Raw genomic sequence first — 19,918 nt, forward strand, 5'->3', positions numbered from 1 at the left:
GATTCATTTTAAGTTAATTTTTGTGAAAGATGTAAGGTCTGTGTCTAGGTTCATTTTTTTTTAATTTTTTTGCATGTGGATGTCCAGTTGTTCTAGCAATGTTTGTTTAAAAGACATTCTGCTCCATTGTATTGCTTTTGCTTCTTTGTATGGATAAGTTGACTGTATTTATATGGGTCTATTCCTGGGCTCTCTTTTGTGTCCTATTAATCTATTTGTCTATTCTTTTGTCAATAACACACTGTCTTGATGACTCGGCTTTATTGTAAATCTTGAAGTTGGGTAGTGACAGTCCTCTGACTTGTCCCATGTGTTATCTAGATGCATATTATTTAGTCCCCATGTATTTTGGGATTTTCCACTTATCTTTCTCTTATTCATTTCTACTTTAATCCCGTTGTAATCTGGAGCAGGCATTGTATGATTTCTATCCTATTTGTTAAGGTGTGTTTTATGGCCCAGAACATGGTCTGTCTTGGTCAATGTTCCATGTGAGCTTGAGAAGAATGTGCATTCTACTGCTGTTGGATGAATTAGTCTGTAGATATCAACTATATCCATTTGACAGATGGTGCTGTTGAGTTCAACTATGCCTTTACTGATTTTCTGCCTGCTGGATCTGTTCATTTCTGATAGGTCAGTACTGAAGTCTTCAAGTATGATAATGGATTCATTTATCTCTTCTTGCAATTCTATTAGTTTTTGCCTCATAAATTTGACAACTATTTTTAGGTGTATACATATAAAAAATTCTTATGTCTTCTTGAAGAATTGACCCCCCTATTATTATGTAATGCTCCTTGTTTCTGACAACTCTCCTTGATTTGAAGTCTGTTCTGTCTAAAATTAATATAGCCACTCTTGCTTTCTTTTGATTAGTATTACCATGCTATATTTCCTCCATCCATCTACTTTTAACCTATATGTTTTCAGATTTAGATTGGGTTTCTTTTAGACAACATATAGTTGGGTTTTGTTTTTTGGTCCACTCCAAAAATCTCTGTCTTTTAATTGGTACATTTAGCCTATGTTCAAAGTGATTACTGATATAGCTAGATTAATATCTACCATATTTGTTTTTGTTTTCTACTTTTTTCCCTGGTTTTTTGTATCTATCTTTATTTTCAACTGAGCATTTTATGATTCCATTTTCTCCTTTTTTAGCATATCAGTTATACTTTTTAAAAAAATTGCCTTAGACTACAATATATATTTACAATCAATTCAAGTCCACTTCCAAATAACACTGTACCACTTCACAGGTAGTGTGATTGTTTTATAATAACAAAACCTTAATTCCTTCCTCCCATCCCTTGTATCATTGCTGTCATTCATTTCATTTCACTTATATATAAACATAAATACATATATGAATAAGCATACATAATTGAATAATTATTGCTATTATTGGACAAACTGCTATCTATTAGGTCAGCTAAGAATAATAAAAACAGGTGCAGTGGCTTATGCTTGTAATCCCAGCACTTTAGGAGGCCAAGGTGTGAGAATCACTTGAGTCCAGGAGTCCAGGAGTCCAGGATCAGCCTGGGCAATATAGTGAGACCTTGTCTACAAAAAATTAAAACAAAAAAAGATGGATATGGTGGCACACGACTGTAGTCCCAGCTACTCAGGAGGCTGAGGTAGGAGGATCGCTTGAGAGCCTAGCAGGTGGAGGTTAAAGTGAGCCAAGACTGCACCACTGCACTCCAGGCTGGGCGACAGAGTGAGACCCTGTCTCAAAGAAAAAATAAGTTTTTATTTTACCTTTACTTATTCCTTCTTTGATGGTCCTCCTTTTCTTTCCTTTTTTTTTCTTTTTAAATGTAGATTCACGTTTCTGACCTACATAATTTTCCTTTTTTCTAAGGAACATCTTTCAACATTTCTTGAAAAGCAGGTCTACTAGCAATTAATTCCATTAATTTTTGTTTGTCTGAAAAACAATTTCTCCTTTGCTTTTGAAAAATAATTTTACAGGATGCAGAATTTTAGGTTGGTGTTTTCTTTTTATCAACACTTGAAATGTCTTACTGTACTCTCTTTTTGCTTGGTTTCTGAGAAGTAGTTCAATATAATTATTATCTTTGTTTCTCTATAGATGAGGTGTTCCTTCCCCTCCCTCTGCCCCAGCTTCTTTCAGGATTTGTTTTTAGCTCTGATTTTCTGTACTTTGAAAATGATATTCCTAGGTGTCTTTTTTGGGCATTTATCCAGCTTGGTGTTATTTGAGCTTCCTGGATCTGTGGTTTCACGTCTGACATTAGAGGGAAATTCTCAGTAATTGTTTCAAGTATTTCTTCTATTATTTCTCCCTCTTCTGGTATTCCCATTCTGAGTACACCCCTTCTGTGGCTGCCTCACAATCCTTGGATACTCTGGGTTTTTTTTTTTCCCAGTCTTTGTTCGCTTTCCTTTTGAAGTTTCCTTGTCACATTTTCAAGCTCAGAGATTCTTTACTAAGTCATATCCAGTCCACTAGCAAGCCTTTCAAAGGCATTCTTCACTGCTGTTACAGTGTTTTTAGTTGCTAGCATTTATTTTTGGTTCTTTCTTAGGATTTCAATCTCTCTGCTTATGTTGCCCATCTGTTCTTGCATGCCATCTACTATATCCATTAGAGCCCTTAGCATATTAACCATAGTTGTTTTAAATTGCCAGTGTGATCGTTCCAACATCCCCGCCATGTCTGGCTCTGATGGTTGCTCTGTCTCTTCATATTGTGTGTTTTGCCTTTTAGTATGCCTTATAATTTTTTCTTGATAGCTGGATGTGATGTACTGGGTAAAGGTAACTTCTATAAATAAACCTTTAGTACTGTAGGGGTAGAGTGTGCGGGGGTGGGAAAGCAGTCTATAGTCCTATGATCAGGTCTCAGTCTTTCAGTGAGCCTGTGCCTCTGGACTGTGAACTTTACAAATGTTTCTCAGATTTTTCCTTTCTCCTTAGGTGGGACAGAATGACTAAAGTGGACTGGAGTTGGTCATTTCCCTTCTCCCAGGTCAGTTAGGCTCGGATAATATCCCAGCAGGTTAGGCTCTGGTGAACTAGTTTCTTCTGAGGGCAGGTCATTAAGAACAACAGAGTGCTCTGGCATATTTAAAAATGGTAATTTTTTTCTTCCCCCCACCAGAAGCACAAGGAGATTTTTCTCTCCTATTTACTGGATATTTAGCTGTGGGAATCTGGTTGAGCTCTGGGAAGTAAACCTTCCCCTATGTGGGAACCCTCCCTCCATGACTGGGTTCCCCTGGAGGTTTTAACTCTTGGTGTTGTCCACACTAAGCCTCCAGAAATTTGTCAATTACACTTTGGGTTTTCTTACCCAGCATTGGTTCTTGATGCTGTTTCTGCATGTGCGTCTGTTTCAGGAAGCCATTCCTCCTGGTATTTGCATTTCTGTCTCTCTAATTTTTAGGGGCAGCAGTCTGCCCTGTGTCCTCCCTCATCTTATGGATCCAAGAAGAGTTGTTGATTTTTCAGTCCGGTCAACTTTTTAGTTTTTAGGATGGAGTGGTGACTTCCTTACATACAGCACCAAGAAATGGAAGTCAAATGAGAACTTTTAATAGAGAGTAAGGATGGAGGTGTGTGCCAAGAATGACTAAAGAAGGGATAATTTGAGCTGAGTTGTGAAGAACGAGTTGGAATTAAGTAGATGAAATGGATCAGAGAGGTAGAGAGTGGAAGTGAGGTGAAAATGATTTTGGCAAAGGGAATGACAAGGGCAAAAACTTACAGTGAGGGTATGATGTAAAGGAGCAACTGAAAGACAGTGGACTGGCTGCTCTGTAGATTTGGGGAGGGAGTGTATTCTAAAGCAGGCTAGAGAGAAAGGAAGGGGTCAAGTAATGCAGGGCCTTGTAAGTCATATTAAGGATGTTGACCTTTATGTTAAGCCTGATGGGAAGCCATTAAGTGTTCTGAGCTGGAGGTCAAGAAGAAGTTGAATGATGCGATCAGTTTATATTTGGAAAAGATCACTCCGGTTGCTAGGTGGGAAAGGAATAGGAGGGTCAAGAATACCTATAGCAATAGTCTTGGTGAGAACAAATGGTAGCTTGGTCTAAAACTGGTAACAGTAGAAATAGAGAGGAGTGCAATGAATGAAGGGCAACTTGGAAGTAAAATCTACAGATTATGGTGATGGACTGGATGTTAGGGGTGAGGGATAAGAGAAGTCTAAAGGATGACTTCTGAGTTCCTGGCTCATATAAATTAATAGATAGTGGTGCCATTCACTGAGACTGATATGCCAGATAAAAGACAAGATTTAAGGGAAGAAAGATTGTGGTTTTGGGCAAGTTGAAGGGCCTTTGTGTGTTATCTAAGTAGGCGGTTGGATAAAGGTCCAGAATCTCAAATAGGGGGTGGCAAGGAGTCTGGGTCTGTAAATAAACATTTGGGAATCATCTTCTGTGTGGGTGTGACTGCTGGAGTAGAGAGTACAGAGTGAAAAGAGAAGCAGCCTAGGAATGTACCTTGAAAAACCCTACCATTTAATGGTTGGGTTGAGGAGGATAAGCCTGCAAGGGAGACTGAAGAAATGGCCAGTTAGGAGAAAACCCAAATGAGAGTAGTAGTATAAAAGCTAAAAGGAGAGGTGCTTAAAGGGGGAGGGAGTGATCAATAGTGTCAGACATGGCTGAGGGCTCAGAATTAAATACGTTTATTGAATGTATTGACAAAGAGACCATTGGTGACTTCAGCAAGGGCTTTACTGGTAGAATAACAGAAGTCAAAGTCAAACTACTGTTTATTAACTTTCACAAATGATCTATTGCAACAAGGATGAAGATAAAACTCAGCAAAACACAGAAATTAACTTTCATTAGTGTATATATTCATCATTGCATATTCCTGCTGCTTCTGTATCTTTTAGCAAAGTTTAATATTATGTAATTATAGTGCTTAGAAGGCCCTGTCATCATTTTACAGATGTGAACTGGGTAAAACTTGAGTCCATGGAGGCAGGAAGGCTGTGGGCCTTCCACGCAGCACACTGTTCTTTCCATTGCATTATGCTCTGGGAATATGTTTCTTTGTTCAAATCATCCTTTACTATTCTGCTATACTATTCCATATATCAGTATTTTAATTTTAGAAGATAAGTTTTATAACATCAGGAAACATATCTGTTTTTTTGACATTAATGTCTTATTCAAGCATATAGTATTGTATAATTTACAGAACAGGCATGTAGTTTGTTTTTTTTTTATAGTGATCATATACAAGATACAGTATTCCTGTTACTTGGCACTCTGTTTAAGCATATGGTTTTGAGTGCATGGAATGGTAAGAATTTGAAGCCAAATGAAGGTTGAACTGAATATAGAGTATATGTCTAGGGATTAGTTCTTTATAAGAGTGATTCTTGGCACTTCAGTGTTTGATTGAAATAAGTAAGAACCCTGGCCTCCCTTAAAATATGAAAGTAGTATATCCTTCAATTTGCTTTTTAGACTTGATATTTTTCATTTTGAGATTTAATGATATCCTCTCTGACTCTTTGGGATGTCAGAAAAAGTCAAATTTAGAAATTACAGTCTGTAAGCTTTCCAAGTCTATTCCGATTGGATTGCAGGGGCCTAAAGCTTCCTAAGGCAAATGATATGCATAGTTTCCTTTCTCTTCAGTGAGAAATAGCAAATTTTAGTTTAGACTAATTAGTTCTGCTCTTATATAATGTTGTCTATTAGGCTGTATGGAATAAAACAATACAGTGGGCTTGAATATATTATCCAAATGAAGAAAGACAAAATCCTCAAATTTTCAATTAAACTCAGCTGAGTCTTTTCACTGGGGTTTCGTTGCAAACTATACACTTTCTTCTGGCTCTAATGAAATCATTTCATCTTCAGAGTAGTTGTTTTCCTAACATACGAGCTTTCAGAGGTGAAAGACTTTTAGAGTCATACATTTAACAATTTTGACTTAATAACTTTGAAAGTTCTCCATGTACATCTGGATACTGAGATTTTGCATTCGTGAATTAATGAAATGTTTGGTCATGATGAAAATTTTGATTCAGTATACAGTTAGAACTGGTTATTAGTTCTCAGCAGCCTGTAGTAGAATTCTATGGGCTGTGGGGGTGGGGAGGAGTGGAGAACAAAGTAGGGTGGGCAGAATAGGGGAAATGCCTGATTACAGAAAGTGATTAATGAGGGGCAGAATCTTGGCCCTCGTGCTCATTGGAGCCTGCAGCCCTAATTTTATTAATGGGTGAATTTCCATCACCAAACTTGATCCCAGATATTCATAAAAGTCACTGCTACTTTCAGCCATTAAACCTGCCCCTTCCCTGGCCTATTAATAAAAATATTTATAACTCTGATATACCAGAATTAAAAGATTGCACTCTCCGTGCTTTAGTTAGTGGTTTAAATTGTTAGAAAAAAAGATAAACCAAATAAACCAATAAAACAAGCAGTTTCCAAAGTAGAAAAAGGATTGGGCTTTTGTCACCACCTGCATCTATGTCCCCAAATGACAAGCTGGTTAATGTCACTGTTGTTGATTTTTTATTTTGAGAATTAAAACTTAACACTCTTGAGTTGCAAAGAGTTCTTAATTGAATAGTATCTTTGATAAACACATGATTAGGTTTGGAAGGGTGATGTTAATACAGATATAATTTTCTAGGCTTTGAAATATTAGTCATACCTACAGTATAGGTTCATATCATACATTAACACTTTAGTTATTGGCAACTACCTGTTTTTCTACCACAGTTTTTTGAGACACAGAACAAGAAGATAAACTTGGAAGGCTTCCCTCCAATCAGTCAAAATTGATAGTGCAAAATGTATGCATTAATTCAAAGTAAAGCTCCTTGTCCTACTCAAAGTGTGTTTTTAAAAATTATTATTTTAGGCCGGGCATGGTGGCTCATGCCTGTAATCCCAGCACTTCGGGAGGCCAAGGCAGGTGGATCACCTGAGGTCAGGAGTTGCAGACCAGCCTGGCCGATGTGGCGAAACCCCATCTCTACTAAAAATACAATTAGCAAGGCATGGTGGCTGGCGCCTGTAATCCCAGCTACTCAGGAGGCTGAGGCAGGAGACTCGTTTGAACTTGGGAGGCGGAGGTTACAGTGAGCCGAGATCGCACCACTGCACTCCACCCTGGGCATCAGTGACACCCTGTCTCAAAAAAAAAAATTTTTTTTAGACATATTATTAGTATTTGTTATTTCCAGAACACAGTAGATATGAAGCAATGAATTATGACTGGTCCAGGAGCCCACAGAGTACTAGTAGCACAAGTGACAGCTGGTAGCTTAGCAGTGAAAAATGAAAATAAAAAGCAGATTTGAGGATTTAGCAAAAATGGAAGTGTAGGAAAAGTTAATGTACACAAAACAGCCTTTCATGCCTTAGTGGCCTTTTGCCTTATTCCTGTGTTATGGAATGGCGTGAGAATGAACGTTCTTATTAATCAGATGGCACAGAGTAGACACCCGATAAACGGTTGCTGAATGGGTCTTTAAGAAAAGGCTGGGTTATACTTGATTAACTCTCTTTATAGAATAAAGAAAAGGGTGTGACAGAGTTCCCTTTGCTGTAGAAAGATTTTCTTTAAAAATTTATTATTATTATTATTTTAAATCACATCTTCCAAACTTAAGGGAGTAAACCTTAGCTACCAAGAAAATTAACTTTTGGGAATAGCCTTGTTTTTTCTTAATTCTAAATTAATCAGGAATTAGTGTCATTTGTTTCCACATTTCATATTTACATTTTTATTTATTAGCACTAAGATACTACCACATGGGTGGTCATATAAATTAAATAATTTCTCATTACTTTTGAATTTCAGAAGTCTCTATTATCTGGGGGAATGTATCAGAATTTGTGGGACGGCAGTTAACCCTGCACAAGGTAATATTTATTAATTTATTAATAAATTTATTTATTAATTTTAATGTAGGCATCTAAAGGATCTTTCCTCCATAGTCTTATATAATGTTGCTGGGAGCAGGGCAGTAGACTTTAGAGCCATCCCATTTAACTTCCAGTCCTGTGATTTTATGATGCTCATGCTTCGGACTTGTGGATAATAGATGTAACAAACATGAATTTTATTTTTAGGTAATGAATTTGTAAGTTCTGCTCTTCTAGTGTTACAGAGTGTAGTGCTGATCAGCCTGGGTGTGTGTAAGGAAACTAGATGAGTTCTGTTTGTCTGTGATCTGATAGTTCCTGGCATAGCTGTAGAAAGATATAACGCTTCTTGTCTTGCCTCCTTGCAGGGAATGGATTTTAATTGAAATAGAAGACTTACCAAAATGAGAAACTTTGCCCAGGGCTGGACTGTTCCCTCCTGTTAAGTCTTGACTTTAGATGCCATAAAACTACATGGAGATTTGGGGATGAGCTTGGGGGAAGCTGGGAAGTTGTGAAACTTTTATACCCCATTCAGAGGTCCTACTGTGAGAGCCCTTGGGCAGAATTCATACTTCAAATTTATTTTGTTTGGCTTGAGAATTTGCATTTGTTATCAGCACTTAAACTTGGGAGAAATTATATAATGTTTTGGATTTTTCCCCTCCCTTTCATTGAAAAATCAGCAGATCTAACGATACTAGTCTTCCATTACTACGTGGTGACACATTTGGAGCTCAAGATGTGTTCTTCCCTTTAGATGGGGTGTGCAGTCCATAGCCATCATATTCCCTGGCTGGCTACTTTCACTCTCTTGCTTTCTTTTTTGGCTCCTATAGGCATTTGAGTTTGTAGTCCTTGATATATGATATCTCCAGGGAAACAGAAACCCAGTATGAGAGCTAAAAACATTTGCTTCTACCCATCAGCCAGGATCACTACATTGCAGCATATGATTTGGATGCTGGGTTGTCTAAGTGGCAGACATAAAATCTAAAAGTAGGAATGAGAAAGCAGAGATTCTCATGCCCTCTTAAATTCCTCTAATGGCAGATGATTAAAATTTAAAATGTCACACAATTTAGGACAGGAGTAATCTTGGTTAAAGATTAAAAGATGCTATGACATTCACACAAATTTTCTTAGCCTTTTGATGATACAGAGATGAGCGATCTGATGTCTGTAAATCATCATGGACCAATATATTACATTTTATACTCAGCTTCTTTGAAAACTTAGAATTATAAAATGCTATCACTCTGAAGAGTCCTAGAGATCACTGAATTTTTAAGCCCTAAGCTTACTTCTCTTCATGTTTTTTGGATAATAATATTAAAGATTATTTTTTCTTCACTCCTTCAATGATTTTTTTTTTTTTCCTTTCAGGGGGTTCAGATTCCAGGATTTGGAACTTTCACTTTCATGAGACAAAAACTTGAGGTGGGAAACAACAAATTTATCTTAATCCAGAGGCCTGTGTTTATTATGGCGGAGAAGCTAGTGCAGATCCATGGACTCAAACAAAACAAAATATATACTCCTGGTAAATAATTCTGATATGTAGGATTTTCCCAGAAGGTTACTGTCCTGGGGATTAAAAAAAAAAAAAAAAAAATGAAAGGGCAAAGCATAGCCAGTGCTGCTGTCTTACCTTCTGATTTGAGGAACTCACTTTTCATAAGGTGCTTTTGGCACAGGGAGGGGCCAAAGTGGAAAAATAATAGAGTCTTCCTGAAGGCTATTTTAAACCCCAGTAACCTAAGAGGTAGGAGTGAAAAAACCTGATGTAACGTAACAGAAAATTTATGTAAAAGCCACACCACAGAGCTGTAAGCCCTTTATTTCAGATCGTAAGAAATTAAAAGTGGTTATAAAGAAGAGAAGGTTAATTAGGATTTCTAGTTGGGAGAACTACAATCAGTATCAGCTGTCAAAAAGATACCTTTCTATCATACGTATAATCCAAATCATTAAAATTTGAAAGTTAGAAGTTGAGTAATTCCATAAAGACTTAATGCATACCTTACATACCTTTCTCACACCCTAAAGCCAACCTCCCTGCCTCCCTCCCTCCCTCCCTTCCTTAAATATTGATTGAGAGCCAACTATGTGTCAGACCTTGTTCCAGGTGCTTGAGACATAGTGGTAAACAAAATAGGCATAATCCCTGCCACAGACTGCTTCCATCCAGCTTTAGTGTGTGGGCTTCCTAACACCTCCCTTGGTTACTTAGCAGCCTTTGGGTGCATACTTTCTGATTCCTGGCTGTGTTCCTTTTGACCTTCCTGATTGTCCCCGCCCCCTGCATCAGACTCACACCTGGATGAATGGAGACAGTCTATCTCCGATGGCAACAGGCGAAAAGGCTGTAACTGTCCTCTAAGTTAATGTTCCTAAAAGTTAATTTTCAGAGTCACTTGAGTTAACTTTCTACTTTCAAAAGAATGATATATTAGAAGAACAAATGCCAACAAACCATACTTAGAATTTCTTAGGTATATATTCAGTATGGTGGGCTTGATGAACTTTTCAGCTATTTTTACCTAGAGTTTTTTTTTTTTCTTTTCTTTTTTTCCCCCTTTCATGGGAACAAAAAGAAATACCTAGAGTTTTATGTCAGAAGAAATATATCCTATTTCATCAAAAACCTATCTAAGAAAATGAAAATAAAGCTAACATTTTTGCAAAAACATCTGTGCCTTAGAATTAAAGCTCATTTTCCATCTTGGATCTTGTACTGTAGTCCAAAAAAGTAGTTTAGATCTAAAATTGTATTTTTTACTGGGTGAGGCAATTTCAGAATTAGACATATATGACTGAATTAGTTCAAAAGAATAATTCTAGGCCGGGCATGATGGCACATGCAATGGTGGCACATGCCTGTAATCCCAGAATTTTGGAGGCTAAGGCGGGAGGATCACTTGAGGCCAGAAGTTCAAGACCAGCCTTGGCAACATAGCAAGATCCTGTCTCTACAAAAAATTATTTCAAAGAACTTAGGCGTGATGGTTGACACCAGCAGTCTCAACTACTTGGGAGGCTGAGGCAAGAGGATCACTTTAGCCCAGGAGTTGGAGGCTGCAAAATAATAATAATAATAATAAGATAAATAGGGAAATAAATAAAAATTTAAAACCCCCAAAGAAAAATTTCTGTCTACGTTTAGCTTTGGGGTTATGATTCTTCATTATTAATTAACTAGGTAACTGTATTTGTTCTCACACTGTTATAAATAACTACCTAAGACTGGGTAATTTATGAAGAAAAGAGGCTTAATTGACTCACAGTTCTGCAGGCTTAACAGGAAGCATGGCCAAGAGGCCTCAGGAAAGTTACAATCACGGCGGAAGGCAAAGGGGAAGCAAGCACATCTTACTATGGCGGAGCAGGAGAGAGCGAGCGCGAAATGGGGAGGTGCCACACACTTTTAAACCATCAGATCTCATGAGAACTCACTCACTATCATGAGAACAGCAAGGGGGAAATTCACCCCCATGACCCAATCACCTCCCACCAGGCCCCTCCTCCAATTAGACATGAGATTTGGGCAGGGACACAAATTCAGACCATATCAGTAACTAAGCAAACATTTTATAGGGGTTTTTAAATATGAGTAAGACATAGTTCTTTTGAATCTAGTATAGATAATTAATATACAAGAAATGGGCTGGGTGCAGTGGCTCATGCCTGTAATCCCAGCAATTTGGAAGGCCGAGTCAGGCACATCACAAGGTCAAGAGATCAAGACCATCCTGGCCAACATGGTGAAACTCCATCACTACTAAAAATACAAAAAACAAGCTGGGTGTGGTGGCATGTGCCTGTAGTCGCAGCTACTCAGGAAGCTGAGGCAGGAGAATTCCTTGAACCGGGAGGCGGAGGTTGCAATGAGCTGAGATCATACCACTGCACTCCAGCCTGGTGACAGAGTCTTAAAAAAAAGAAAAAAAAAAGAAATGATGAAACATGATTAAGTGCTATAAAAGCCGAATTGATCAGAACTGGATCAAATGCTATGACGCTCAGAGGAGAGCATGCCTAACTCTGCTTTAGGAAGATGACATGTAAAGACGTCTTAAAGGATGATAGGACTCTGTGAGCAGAGAAGCTGTTGGAAGGTATTTCATGAACAATATTAACAAGTCAAGAATATAGGAAAGAATGAAGCCTGTTAAGGAAGTAACAGGTACTTCTGTACAGCTGAGGCATATGATTGTGAAGGCAGGCAGAGGAAGATAAGATGAAAATGGTAGGTAGGGGCCAATTATGAGGGGCCTTATATGGTGTGACAGGACTTTATAATTCATCCTGTAGGCACTGAGGAGCCATTGAAAGTTTTTGAGCAGGGAATTATCTGTACAGATAGGATTAGTTTAGAAAGATACTCTTTTCAGTTACAGTAGTTTGGTAAAATGCAGTAAAAGCCTGAATGAAGACAGTGATCATCAGGAGGGGAAGTGAGGGTATCTACTCATGAGACATTACTCATGAGACATTTCAGATGTAGAACTGGTATGGCTTAAGTTGAGAGTGGCGGGTAGGAAGAGGAAGGAAGGCGTTTAGTATGACTCAGATTTTTTGGTTGGAGAACAGATGGATGCTCATGCTATCAACTACCTTTGTACAGAATGAAGGGGAAAGGTGGATTTTGGTGGTGGATAAAATAGTGAATTTGCTTTTGCACGTGCTGAATTTGAGATACATGTGGGGATATTTAGGTAGAGGTGATTCCAGAGCTTAGGAGAGGGGTGGAGACTAGAGATCAAGATTTGGATGTTTACCTTGGAGAGGATACACACTCAGCAGAAGAGATAAACAAGGACAAAATCCTATAAAACAAGTAAATCTCAGTATCTTATAAGAAGTAGAAGAGGAGGAAAGCCAGCAAAGGGGGCCAAGGAGGACGAAACTGGAGAACCAAGAGTGGTATCATGTATACAAGGAAAAGAAAGGGCATGGCTGGCAGAAGTTATAGGGAGGTCATGAGAAATAATATTTGCAAAGTATCCATTGACTTGGCAATCATGAGATGACAGTGTCCTGACTCAGATGAGTGGTCTGAAAGACAGATTGCAGAGAGGCAGCAGACAAATGGGAGGGGAAAATCCGGAGGCAGGTAAGACAGCCTTCTTTTTAAGAAATGTGTATTTTTTAAAAAATGGAGGGAGGTGGTTGGAATTACTGTTAAATTGTGCAGGAGACGGCAGGCTGATGCAGTGAAGCTCATGTCTTGTTAATTTTCATCGTTCAGCAGTGGTGGACATTTGAAAGCATATAACTCATGCTTACTGAGTGAATCTTTAGAATATTCTTATCTTATCTATGTCCTATTTATCAGTGAAGCTTGTTGTTGTCTCTCTTTGGCTTTGTCATCTTTATTCTCTATGCTATTTATCCTTTTTCTGACTTGTGAACCTTATATTGCTCCTACATCTGTTCTAGTTGAATAGATCCTGTGCTTCCTTCAAGCTAGATATAATCATATTCCTCTGAAATGTCATATATGGGCTCATTAGAGAGGAAAAGCTTTCTGTGAGTCATTCAGTCTGATGCCCTTGTATAAGACCCTATTTCATTTAAATGATAACTTCTAGTGAAGATGGTTCTCTTTTCAAAATATTTAACACTTGTAGGTATTTGTAATCATGTAAAAATGGCATAACTGGAGGAGATAGGCAAATATATCAGTTAATTCTTGTACTGCTATAAAGAAATACCTGAGACTGGGTAATTTATAAAGAAAAGAGGTTTAATTGGCCCATGGTTCTACAGGCTGTACAGAAGTATGGCTGGGGAGGCCTCAGGAAACGTACAATCATGGTGGAAGGCAAAGGGGAAGCAGTCATGTCTTACAAGGCTGGAGCAGGAGTAAAAGGGAGAATGGAGGGAGGTGCTACACACTTTCAAACAACCAGATTTCATGATAGCTCACTCACTATCATGAGGACAGCACCCAGGGGAATGGTGTTAAACCATACATTAAGGATCCACCCCCATGATCCAATCACCTCCCAATAGGCCCCACCTCCAACATTGGGGAATACAATTCAACATGAGATTTGGGTGGGGACACAGATCCAAATCATATCAGCAAATATTGCTCCAGTATGTCCTAAAATATAAGGGGGATGAAAACTTTAGGAAACCCTCTGAGGAAGAGAATTAGTTATTATATGTGTCCTGCAGAAAATCAAAAGCTTGTCCACAGTGTTATTTAGAAAGCTAACTGTTCTTATTTTGAGCATTGAACTTACACTTTTAGAGAACACTTTGAGAGAAATACTTTCAGAAAATTGTACTGATTAATATGTTAGTAACTACTTAATTGTCTGCAGTAATATTATTACATTGGGTACAACTAAAGGCTTCATCCAGAAGGTTCTATTTTAGGGTACTGAGAATCAGATAATTATTTGTGAGTGTGTATATATCCTTATCGTAATCACCACTTTCTCCCACCCCAACTGTCTTTTCTCCTCTAGGTGATATCCCAATTGTTCCACTTAATTTTGTCATGATATCCCTGGAGGGTCCATTTAACAGAGATGTAGTGGAAGGATGTGTGAAGGAGACGTTGCTTTTTTTATCGCGATCCATTTCCATGAAACAAAATGTGGAGTTTACATTCAAAGGAATTGGGGTCCTCATGATCAGAGACAACAAAGTGAAGATGAGGTTTTATAAAGACTTCCTTTGTACCATGGATGGAAGTGGGGCTTTGGCAAAGGCCCTAGCAAACGTAAATTAATATTTTCCTTCTCCTAAGTCTTCTCCTAATTGTAGTTCTGATTTATCTATAGGTGTGTTGTAATTAAGAAAAATGAAGATTGACATATTTGGGTGACAGTTACCTGAAGTACATGGAAGTGCTTGTTTATACTTGATTAACTCTTTGACAAAAAGATTAGGAAGGCAAACGAACATTAAGAGTCAAAGTCAACTGAGGGATATAAATAGTAATGGAAACTCTTCAAATTCTGAACATTTTATGGTATCTTATAGGTTTTTTGTTTGTTCGTTTTTTGAGACAGAGTCTCACTCCATCACCCAGGTTGGAGTGCAGTGGCATGATGTTGGCTCACTGCAACCTCCATCTCCTGGGTTTGAGTGATTCTCCTCCCTCAGCTTCTCAGTACCTGGAATTACAGGTGCGCGCCACCATGCCCAGCTAATTTTTGTATTTTCAGTAGAGATGGAGTTTCACCATGTTGGCCAGGATGGTCTTGAACTCCTGGTCTCAAGTGATCTGCCCGCCCTGACCTCACAAAGTGCTGAGATTACAGGCATGAGCCTCCGTGCCCAGCCTATAATTTAAAAACGTCTTCCACATGTATTATTTCATTTGAGTCTCGAAATATACAAGCAGCATTATTATCATCCTAATTTTACAAGTGAGAAAAGTAGGGGCTCAGAGAGGCTATGTGGGAATCCCAAGGTGAACTAGAACTGGAATTCAAGCCCAGACTTCCTAACCACTCAGTTTTTGCTAGTTCTACTATTTTACTTTTTTAATGTTGGTTCGACTATTTTATTTTAATGAAAGTCTGTAACAAAATTTAATTTGAGTCATGGAGTTTTTGAATCTTTAGCTTTTAATATGGCATGTTGTAGAAGAAATTTCCTAATTGGCATCATTATTGTCAACCATTAAGTAGCTGGTGTGACCTTCATGCTAAGCTGGATACAGCAGTTTAAACAAATGACATAGTCAATCTACAGGATTTACTGAATACTTAGTGTGCCTCAGGTACTCCTCTGGGAACTAACAAAGTAGACATGAATGAATTGAATTATTATGGAATGTGATATAATCCTATATCCCATAAAGCCAAACCCTTCTTTTTTTAATGAAAAGGCTATTGTATCATCTCGGTCTACCCATTTCTCCTTTTATGAAGCTTTGGGATAGGGATTTATGAAATGGAGTTGTGCATAATGAAACTCCTGGGGTTTTTTTTACACAATCTGGTTTCATACAGGATTGCTAAAAGGATTGCCAACCCTGTGTGTGGAAAGTGGGAAATAAATGCAGGAAAAACCCTTGCTTTTCCATGAAAATGCAAGGCAAGGTTTACAAGTCTATAAGCAAGGCCAAAGTGGCTAGCTCATCTCTAACCCTCAGGGATTCTGCAGAACTTTGTAGCTTCACTATGTGTTTAAAAGAGAAGATAGCATTTTCCTTGACCTGCTGAACTCTAAAGCACATCTTTTAAAGAATGGAAATTTTCCAAAAGAACTAGTCCTGAGAGATACTCTGAAAAAAGGGTGTGGAGGTCAAAGCTGACTGAAAACTGCTGATTGAATCAATAGCCCTCACGGACAGAGGGACAGAGCACATCAGCATGTTAAAGGAGCTGAGAAGTCCGGTTGGAAAGCAGTCAGTTTAACTGCCTGGATGTATTTAATCATGGAATTCTAGGTTAATCCAATATCTCATTAGCTCTGTAAGACACATTTTGGAAAACTGCTGTAAAGTGGTGTCAGTGAAAGTTTATTCCCAAATGACCCGTAACTTAAAACATCTTGTAGAGTAGTCCCCTTGGAAAGCTGTGTGCTTATTTCAATGATGCTGCTTTTATTAGAAATATTTTCTATACTTCTTTGTGAGAATTCCCTTCAAAGGCTTTTGTAAGGGGTAGTACTCATGCAAAAATAATCATTTTATATATTATTCTACAGTAAAAATGTGACAATGTGACTATTATGTTTATAGTTATATGAGAATTAAAATAGCCATTTGTTCAGTATTTACTATGGGCTAGCTACTTACACAGAGGACCTCATGGAAATGCTATTAGATCCTTTTATTATCCCCAGAAACCTAGTGCCTAAGGCCACATACCTGTTAGCAGTGTGGGGATTTGAACATGAGCCCACCTGACTCGAAAGCTTTTCTCTTAATTGCCTAATTTTAGTTATTTGGGTCAAGAGTGGAATTAGACAGCTTGCTCACTTTCCATGTATTTTTACAAAGTCTGCTATCTTCTTAAAGATATCTAAAAGAATCTGTCAACCCTGAAGGCAATTCCCAAAAAGGAAATGGTTTGAGAAAAGGCAACCCCAAAATAATTGCTGTGCAGTTACCCAGGGTGATTACTTTGATGAATGAGATCATTCCTCATTGGATTTTTAAGCTCTGGACTTTTAAGCGCTAAACATAAACAACAAGAAAAGTATTGTTGTAGCCTTGCCTGTGAGACAGCCTGCAGTTTTTAATTTGTCTGAGTCCTGGCCGGCAGCCTATATGTAACTTTGCTCTGTCGCTGTCCTCTAGAGGCCTGGCACTGTGGACTCGGTGTTGTCCAGCAGAGAGGCCTTGAGGAAGTGGCCCAGCAGTGTGCTTGCGTTTCCAAGGTAAGTGCTTTGCTTCATGGGTTCCTCCAGGCACTAGCACTCCTTGCTGATCTGCTGATCTCATTGGGCGGTATTTCTCAATGTTTTGTAGCTCATGCTCCTTTTAATGTATTCTCTGTCTCTCCCTCTCTAAATGCACCAACAAAGAAGAGTTTATTGCATACACTTTCTGTAGTTAAGTTAAATAACAATGGATATTTATTCTTTTTTATCCTCCCTCACTGAGACGGAGTATTGCTGTGTCACCCAGGCTGGAGTGCAGTGGCATGATCTCTGCTCACTGAAGCCTCTGTCTCCTGGGTTCAAGCAATTCTCTCCTGCCTCAGCCTTTCGAGTAGCTGAGATTACAGGCGCACGACACCATGCCTGGCTAATTTTTGTACTTTTAGTAGAGATGGGGTTTCACCATATTGGCCAGGCTGGTCTCAAACTCCTGATCTCAAGTGATCCATCTGCCTCGACCTCCCAAAGTGCTGGGATTACAGGCATGAGCCACCTTGCCCAGCCCATTTATAAAACTACCCTTGGCTCCTGGAAATTCTGATACTACCTTCCATCAACCTTAGTCCCTGCAGTATTAGTAAAACTCTTCTCACCTGCTGAGCTTTCCCCTACTTTGTAGCACTTCTTCTGCCCTAGCTGCTGCTTCTTCCTTCAGTTCAGCCCATTTCCTGTCAGAGCTTGGATTTTTACCACTAAACGAGTTAAACAGGTAAGTTAGAATAAGGAAACAGCTTTACTCCATGAGCACAGTGGTTGTTACTGGTGGTTGCATATTACTTCATTTAATCTTCACGACATTCATGTGACATATGTATTATAATTCTCCATTTTATCACGATACAAAATTAATTTTAATTTTTTTCTTTTACATGAATGAAGCAACATGGTGCACTATTGAGAACACTGGAGTAGGAGTCAGGAGACTTCAGTTTTATTTCCAGTTTGGCCATCACTTATTCATTGTGTGCCCTTAATTATGTTAATAATCTTAATTGCTGTGCCATTAACCACTGTGCATTTCAGGTGGAGGAAGTTTGGGGAATAACAACTAGCTTCCTAAAGCATTCTTACTTTAGGAAGTATGAGTACAGTATAAAAGTATGAGAATTTCTCAGATGTTTTGAGTGTGACATTCTCTTGTGCTTGTTGCTTTGGAACAACCCCCTCCTGGAAGAGCTGTTTGACAAATACCTCAGAAGATTCAGTGTGAAGTCAAGAGTAAGCCTTAGAGGTTGTTTTCCAGCCATCTCATCTTGCACATGAAATGGCCATGCAACTAATAAGCAGCCAAGCTTATAGAAATAAGACTGTGGCTCCTGGTCCAGTGTTCTTTCCATTGCACCATATTACCTTACACTAAAAATAAATCAGCAGTTTGAAAATAATTTTGATTGTTTTGGAAGGCAAATGTGGCTGTTCCTTTGACATATTTTGGCTTAGGCACTCCAGGAGGGAAATAATTGTAGTGGGTCAAAGAACAGAGATGGAGGCTCCATCAAGTCAAGGGCCTAGAAATGGACAAGGGGACATAAATACTCAAAACAACTGTTCATGTTTTATTTATGTGACATTTGGCCCCGAATTGACTGAAGGTACTCCCAACCCCACTCCCTACTCCAACCTAGTACACCATACCTGAGACTAAAGAAATCCTACAACTACACACACCAACTGAACAACCCCCTTCCTCCCTGCTGCAAATTGTAGCTGTGCAAGTCCTTCACTTTTGCCTGGGGAAAAGTGGCAAAGGAGGGAGGAGACAAATGGTTATTTTGGGGCATACTCTACCAGACTATGAATCTTTTGCCTTCAAGCTATCCAACAACCTTTTCTCACTGTATCACCCCAGATCATCTAGTTATAGAACTAGGATATAAAAATTCAAATGGAAACAAAACCCAATAACCTAAATAAAGGACTTTAAGGCAATTTCTTTATATGCAAGCTGCTTTTGAGACTACGGTATAGAGGGGAAGGTCTTGGTCAGCTCCCAGAAAACCTTGGAAAAAATTAATCTATGATATGTACTCAGCACATCAGAGCACTCACTCCTTGAAGAAAGTGGGCTTATTTCAGACTCAGCCAGCTGGCTGGGTTGCTTCCAAGACTTGAAAGTTCACACAGTCACCTGTTCAGGTTCAGTGCAGCAGAAAAACATATTGGCTCATTCCTAGGATTGAGCTCAAGCAGACGGAAAACAAACTGCCTATGGAGACCCTTGTAGAAGAATGTGGAGAGAATAGAGAAAGGAAGTGCAAGTTAAAAGACCAGTCAGACAAAGAAGAAGGCATCAGAGGTAGGCCAATGATTTCTGAATACAATCTGTCACTCTTTACTGCTATGAGCCCAGTCATATTGCTTAGCCAAGGGTAAATAAAGTTAAATTTACAAATAATCACTATATTATTATTATTATTACTTTTTTTTTTTTTTTTGAGATGGAGTCTCACTGTTGCCCAGGCTGGAGTGCAGTGGCATAATCTCAGCTCACTGCAACTTCCACCTCCCAGGTTCAAGCGACTCTCCTGCCTCAGCCTCCCGAGTAGCTGGGATTAATGTCATGTGCCACCATGCCTGGCTAATTTTTTTAGTTTTTGTATAGATGGGGTTTCACCATATTGGCCAGGCTGGTCTCGAACTCCTGACCTGAAGTGATCCGCCCATCTAGGCCATCC

The 19,918-nt window shown here is 38.7% G+C and overlaps 1 protein-coding gene and 1 long non-coding RNA gene across 3 annotated transcripts in view; one reads left to right on the forward strand and one right to left on the reverse strand.

Moving 5' to 3' along the window:
* The window catches only part of LOC114672372 (uncharacterized), an 82,006-nt gene that overhangs the window by 28,104 nt on the left and 33,984 nt on the right, over positions 1–19,918 (reverse strand). The gene's annotated exons all lie outside the window — the stretch shown is intronic.
* The window catches only part of CCDC81 (coiled-coil domain containing 81), a 49,628-nt gene that overhangs the window by 2,856 nt on the left and 26,854 nt on the right, over positions 1–19,918 (forward strand). Inside the window, exons 2-6 of one of the 2 annotated variants that reach the window (XM_001103107.5) lie at positions 7,822–7,883; positions 9,273–9,429; positions 14,369–14,625; positions 17,161–17,240; positions 19,418–19,539. In XM_001103107.5, the coding sequence (XP_001103107.4) occupies positions 7,822–7,883; positions 9,273–9,429; positions 14,369–14,625; positions 17,161–17,240; positions 19,418–19,539 (678 nt within the window). Of the gene's footprint in view, positions 1–7,821; positions 7,884–9,272; positions 9,430–12,906; positions 13,003–14,368; positions 14,626–17,160; positions 17,241–19,417; positions 19,540–19,918 lie in introns of those variants that run through there. The other variant, XM_028833893.2, reaches the window with a different exon arrangement.

Source organism: Macaca mulatta, chromosome 14 (assembly GCF_049350105.2).
Source record: "Macaca mulatta isolate MMU2019108-1 chromosome 14, T2T-MMU8v2.0, whole genome shotgun sequence".
Taxonomy (NCBI): Eukaryota; Metazoa; Chordata; class Mammalia; order Primates; family Cercopithecidae; genus Macaca; species Macaca mulatta.